The sequence below is a fragment of the Triticum aestivum genome, chromosome 7D (assembly GCF_018294505.1).
Source record: "Triticum aestivum cultivar Chinese Spring chromosome 7D, IWGSC CS RefSeq v2.1, whole genome shotgun sequence".
In the NCBI taxonomy this organism is placed as follows: Eukaryota; Viridiplantae; Streptophyta; class Magnoliopsida; order Poales; family Poaceae; genus Triticum; species Triticum aestivum.
The window spans coordinates 58481509-58488394 of NC_057814.1; the positions used below are offsets into that span (position 1 = coordinate 58481509).

Sequence of the window (6886 nt, forward strand, 5' to 3'; positions counted from 1 at the left end):
GCACAGATCCTCATGCCTGTGAACGGTTATGTTCTTTCTTAGCGGACGTGGAGTTATTGAGCGCGAGCTCAAATGAGCTCGCAATCCTGGACGTTGAGTGACGCATTTGGATGTGGTCCATGCCTTTTTGCAGGCGCTGGTGGGCTGCCAGAAAATGAACGCTGTTCAGAAATACGTACCCGACCGCGGGTGGTTGGTGGGCCCTGTTTTAACGGCAGGGTAGCGTCCGTTTGGCGTTGACGAGGTGGGTTGTGGGTCGGAATCGGCGTACCCATCTGATCCGTGGACCAAATACTTTCTAAAAAAGGAAATCCACTTTCCGTTCGGTGGGTTCACGCAGAAAATTGGCTGCCATTAGAGAGGAGTGCCAGTGGCGAGGCACCATGGAGTTCCTGCTGCAGCCGATGCGCGAGTACGTACATCCTTGCTTGTCTAGCGATCTCGTCTCTATTCTTTGTCCCCTGGATTTAGTGATTGACAGGATTTGGTTTCGGCCTGAATCAGATCCACTTTCCCTGGAGGAGGTTGCAGAGAGCTTGGTGCCGCCCCCTGTGTCGGCAGCGGCGACGGGAGGCGATATGGTGGCGGAGCAGGAACGGGCAGTGTACAGCGCCGAAGCTCAGATCTTGGCGGCCAGGGTAGCGGCGGCCACGGACAGGAGAGACAGCTCACCCCCGACGTCGAAGTTGTCAACTGGGAAGATGAATCCCCGGGCACCTGAATGGAATAAGAGGTTAGTGGTGGATTTGTTCTTCCAGTCATTAATTTAGGGCTGCAAAAGAAAGAACTTTTGAGGAGTGGAAAATTCCTGCCATTAATAGGTGTTTGCAGTAACATAGTGTTGGATTTATACTCGCAGTCACTAAAACTAGGTATGTACATGAAAGGTCCGATGAGTGGAGTAGAACAACTAGTGATTTACATGCAGTCAGTAGGCCATAATTCATTTTTACCCCAGAATCATGCTTGCTGAATCCTGGGCAGTTAATATGTGAGTTGGCTCCGCTTGCAGGCTGAAGATAGTGCTGCTGCACCGAGCAGAACACCGTGCTCAAACCATGGGCAAAGCCGCGTGCTGCAAAACATATGCAAATGCGGTTACGGGCCTCAAATATCTTCTCAGCAAACTAAAACATCTCAAGCTGGATGTGCTCTGCTAGTTCTTAGTTCAATTCCATGAACATAGAGAAGGATATCTTGTCAGTCATCACAGTGTGGTTTCCTTTTGTACTTGTTGATTGGATTCTTTGGAGTCCAAATATTCTCCAGATCCAATACGCTCGACAATACACACAGAAGCTCGAATCACGAGGTGCACCTGTGGTCCAGATTCCAGGATCATCTGGACCCGGGAGCCGAATTGCATTTCCGGTTGTTACTGAAGCTTGTTTGTTTGGTATAATAACATAGGCCTTATTTGTGCTAGAAAGTATCCTTTGCACCAATGGGTTTGAAATTATTTAGGATGAAGTATCAGGTAATGAGAAAAATCTAAGCTACATTGTTCATGAGCGGTCAAATAAAAAGACACATGGTATTCTTTGGCATGACTCAGTGCTGCTCAACAAAAATGAACATTTTTCTCAGCAGAAAAACTGGAACCAGATTCTCAGTCAGCATTATTCGCGCTTAAGAAGAACTCTTGGAGATGGCACTTGTTTGATAAAGAACAACACCCTACAATGCTTTTCATTAAAACTTCTTATGAGTTTGTCTCCGTTGGCCTTCCCACCAAAGTTTGGAGAAGTACAAAATATATGGACCGAGAGGAGAGGGAAAAACCTATTTGAGCACTCAGGGAGTTAACATGTAAATTTAGGTGAGGGCTTTTTTTAGTGCTTATTACCTAGCATCTAAATAAGGTTGAACTTAAGGATACGTATGAATATGTAATAAGAGTATAGAGGAAAAAGTTATTATGAGTTTGATGGTTTTTGGCACATGTAGCAGAACGATGTGTCTGGTCATAGCTGTGATCACATAATTTGTCCAATATTGTGGGTTTCATGTTTATAAAGAATCTGAGAGTACAACGAACTGTTTTGATGTCACACATTGATCCTATTTTTGGTTGCCACCCTTACACATGAGAAATTCAGTCATCTAGGACACTGAATTTTGTTGGCAAACAATTGCACATGCCCAAGATAGAGATGCGGCTCAATCTCTTTATGCTGTTATCAACTTCAGGGGGGTGGTTCAACCTGCCTGGATCGTGGAGATGTTCTGAAATAGCCTCGAATACCTGCTCGGTGCAAGAACTGTAGTGTCGTGGGTCACTGACGAAGCAATTTGAAGGCTGCATAACTAAGACTCCAAAACGATTGCTGAAATAGCATTCTAGGCGATGATCAGTGCACTGATTAGAGGGTTGCATCGATTTAGTGACGAACCATTTAGAAGCAATTCATATCTGTTTGTCTGTGTGTTGTTGTGTAGAGTAGTTTTCACATTATTTGTTTTCTGCCGGTGCTAGAATAAGGACCATTGTATTTCTATGTGTTGTTTCTTGTTACGAGTAGATTCATGGTGTTGTGTGTTTGATGAAGTTGTTGATCTCTTGGAAGTTGGAACATATATCTTCAGTGCTTGCTAATGAGATGAATTTGATGGACTAATTGGAAATGAATCGAATTTCTGGAAACAGGCAACACTTGAGTCAGGTTATTTGTTGTATGCTCCAAATTTTAATGTGATTAGCATTAGTTGCTAGCATATGTACATGCGTCATAAGTTTTCTGCTTCTCTGTAGAAGAGAATTTGAAAAAGTTAAAATTTGAACTCCAAGGGCGGGAGCGTGAAACAGGTTCTATACATAAGTAGAGAGTTGAGCGAAGAACTGAAGATGCACTAGCGTGCACTCATGGCCCTGGTGCAAATTCAACAGATGATGGTGCATTAACAGATTTACAATGAAGGAAGCATAAAAAAATAAAGAAGTGGAATGAAGGCAGCTCGGTACAGAATCTTGAAAGCGATGGCTCATCACGTTGTGCACGTCTGAGCCGGGATGACTAGGCCAAACGGCGTCACATTAATTACTGGACAGGTGCAGGGCATGGTCTTTGAATAACGTTGGAATACAATAATTATACTTGGAACTATACGACAGGAGTTGTGAATCTTGGAGCGACTGGATGTTGGGGATAACGAGGGCATCTATGCCCGAGCTCAGAATAGGACTTCCGTTTCTTAGCTCGCAACTTTTTTCATGTAACTTTTGAGTTCACCCATATGGAGAGTAATATTGAAGCGCATATTCTAGTTAGTCGTGTCGAGTGGGAGCTATCGATTTTTTTGCCCTGCCGATTTTATTCTTTTTCTAGTAGACAATTTAACTATTTTGCCAAAATCAATAAAGCGCACCCTGAAGGCTTGCCCTAAAAAAATAGCCTCTTATTTTCTCATGGATAGTGTTAATTCTACCTCATTAATTTTGCATCAAACACTTTTACACTTTAGAGTTCACTGCACCTTCAGTTTTTTCTCGTTCTGGGCCACTATCTTCGGGAGATATATGTAATGTAAATAAACATCAACAGAGAACTAGCACAGTTTGATGTGAGTTGCCCCATCGGTTTTGGACTGTCGTTTTCTTTCTCCACTATAGATCCATGGATTGCGTGAAAATGGACAAATCTGGTCCTTTTCTAAAACTGTAGCACAAAATGAACTGGATTAAAAGAAAGGACAGAATGACCCACTTTATGATTTTTTTTGTTCCGGGTCACTCTATGCTAGTGTTTCAATAAAGGGACAGATTTGTACATTTTCACATGGATAGCATCTGCATACATCAATCTACACCATCACGTCATGTCATCCACTAAACATGGTCTGGACCACTTCCTTTGTATTGATGGGCTGGAATTGTATTTACAAGTGTCACACATCAAGATGGCAATGGGGCACCGAAACTCGCGTCCCCGCGGGTTTTTACCCTATCAGGGGACGTCTTTTTAACCCCGCAGGGTTGCTGTTGGATAAAGTATAAAAGCTGACACATTCCACGGATTCAAGCCCGTTTCAACAATACCCGAACCCGAAACCCGCCATCCCCGTCAAAATACTACAATAAGCGTATTCGAGGAGTACAATCTTGAGAGTAATGATGATCATGGACATCCATCTTGCTCATTCACTTCTTTGCAAGCTCCAGTCCTTATGTCACTCTTCAACGAACGTGCTACTAAAAAATGGCCAACATCTTTTAGGTCAAAATCTGAGCTAGATCGTTACTTGGAAGATGCGCCAGTTCCATTGTCCAAAGATAAATTCAGTGTGTTAGATTGGTAGAAAGTTGGTGGGACACATTATCCAACTTTGAGGCTACTAGCATGTGATATTTTTGCAACTCCGGTCAACACGGTTGCCTCTGAATCAACATTTATCACAAATGGTAGAGTTCTAGTTCTGAGCGGTAGAGCTCCAGTACTTATCTTTGCTTAAATATGCCGATTTCCCGGTGGATTCCCCGTGGGTTTAGAAAATACGATGGGTTTAGGGGACGGGCAAAATGCTAGCCCCATGCACGGTGACGGGACGGGGACGGGACGGGGACGGGTTTGCGATTTTTTCGTGGGGATGGGTTTGGGAAGGCAAAACCCGGTGGGTTTCGTCCCCGTTGTCATCTTGGGTCACACACACAGTTCCTAGGGCGCTTCTCAATGCTCCACTCTGAACATATGCTAAGACTATCAAGTAGGCATAAAATCTAATGTGACGTCACTAGTAGAAAAAGGGCCATTTGTCCCGGTTCGTAAGGCCCATCTGTCCCGGTTGTCGAACCGGGACTAAAGGGTCGTTACTAAAGCCCTAGGCTTTTAGTCCCGGTTCTTACACGAACCGGTACAGATGGGCCCCCACGTGGCCGCTGAGGCGAGCCCAGGCAGGAGGGCTTTTGGTCCCGGTTGGTGGCACCAACCGGGACCAAACGGCATCCACGCGACAGCAGCTGGCAGGAGCTGATTTTTTTGGTTTTTTTAAGGGAGTGGGTTTAGGGGGTTTCGGGGGGTTAATTTAGGTGTTTCATATATTGTGTTAGCTAGATAATTAATAGAGAGAGGTGTCCTCTCTTATCTCCGTGCTTGGTCGACGCTACGTACTATACGTATAGAGAGGACTCGACACGCTAGCTAGTAAGCAAATGAAGGAAACAGAAGATCGTCATGAACATATGCATACAGAGAGAAGTGATATCGACATCTCCTTGACCGAGAGATTGGTCAAACAACAGGTTTTCGTATATCTATCCGACGCTATTGGCTACATATAAACAATATAAGATCTCTTACAATATAATCCCCTAATTATATATGAACTCAGGGTCCACACGGTATTCTCCGTCTTTATCGATCACATGGTCAAGACAGAATGCCGCCAATTCCTCTTGAATTGCTCGCATGCGATCTGGTGTTAGGAGTTCATCCCGCATCCGAAACATCTAATTTGAGGAAGGGGGTCAATACATATATATGAATGAATGAAACTAAACACAAATGATGGTAATAAAATAAAATTATGAATATTATTGCTTACGCACTTCATATTGTTTGTTAGAGTAGCCCCGCTCACAGGTCGTGTGGCAGATGGACTCGCAAACGTAGTATCCACTCTAATTATTCCCGACTTCCTGCCACAACCACTTTACAAGAAATAGAGGTCAATCAAACTAATAAGAAAGCATGCTAAATGGTATTTGATGAAACTAGCGCTTGAATCACTAGGAGATGCGCGGAACTAGCTAGTAGTATTTACTTTCGGGTGTGTAAATCGCAGCTTCCTCGGCAGTCCCGGAGCTTTTGAGGTGAATTTTTTCCAAACCCTGCCAAACAAAGAAAACAATTACTTGATATCAGGAAATGAACAAAGTTGCCGATATGGTGCGATAATGATCGATTTAACTTACTTCTCGAGCATTTCAGTCATGTCCACATACTCCTAGGGATCTTTTCGTCTCGAGTCTAAGACGGTTACTAGTCCCTGCTCAAGCTTAATCTCTAGGAGAATATAGTGGAACCTGCGCACGCATGCATAACTCATCAATTACATTACTATAACCTCGACTAATAAGGTAAACTGAATATGCACAAGAGTAACACTCACTTGAAGTTGTAAGGAAAGAGTATTATATCTTTGTTTTGATTTATTACCAACGATCGTAGCAAGTTGGCCTCGGTATCTTTGGCTTGAAGTTCAGCCGTAAATTGATCTATGAGATTTGTGTTAATGAACCCAATATTACCGATTTGTCTTTTCTTCAATTCGGCGATCTTCAATCTGCATAATATAGTGAGGGTAATTATATATACATGCAATGAAAGAGCTGAGCTTAATATAGAGACTTAATGACAGAAGTAGTACTTACAGACAGTAGCAAGTGACCGTTGATTTATCGAGGGCCTTTTGATTGAAAAACTGGAAGAACTCCTTAAATGGAACAGACAACAGTTCAATTCCAACGAGGTCATGCTCCTCTTTAACTCTCAGCGTCAAAGTATTCATCCCTCCAGACTCTCTGCAGGTTTTCATGTACCAATCATTGAATCTTCGCATCATCGTTGTTAGAGATCTTTCATCTTTGACGAGAGGCTTCCCGTAATGGTATTTGTGTTCGTCCACCTCCAAGAAATCATAATGTACATCGTTGGGCAGGTAATCTCTAAGATTGGTATTGGGAAAAATCTCCGGATGATTAGCGACGATATCGCTAGACACCTTGAGCGGGGGGCACGATTGGTTCGCTTGTTCGCCAAGCTGGGCAATGTTTTTCCTAGCTCATCGTTCTGCTCACCTTTGATCACTGATAGTACTTCCTGACCGCTCCGCCTCGATAAATGACCTTTCAATAATGCGCATAGTTGGATTGCAGCGGAGAAGGTGGTGC

General features: G+C 43.5%; 1 protein-coding gene across 1 annotated transcript; it reads left to right on the forward strand.

Moving 5' to 3' along the window:
• The first annotated feature begins 530 nt into the window (after window positions 1–530).
• Window positions 531–1425, forward strand: LOC123164426 (uncharacterized). The gene is made up of 2 exons (XM_044581895.1): window positions 531–733; window positions 1013–1425. Exons 1-2 carry the CDS (start codon window positions 579–581, stop codon window positions 1158–1160), a joined length of 303 nt encoding a protein of 100 aa, XP_044437830.1. The 5' UTR covers window positions 531–578; the 3' UTR covers window positions 1161–1425.
• Window positions 1426–6886: the final 5461 nt, after the last annotated feature.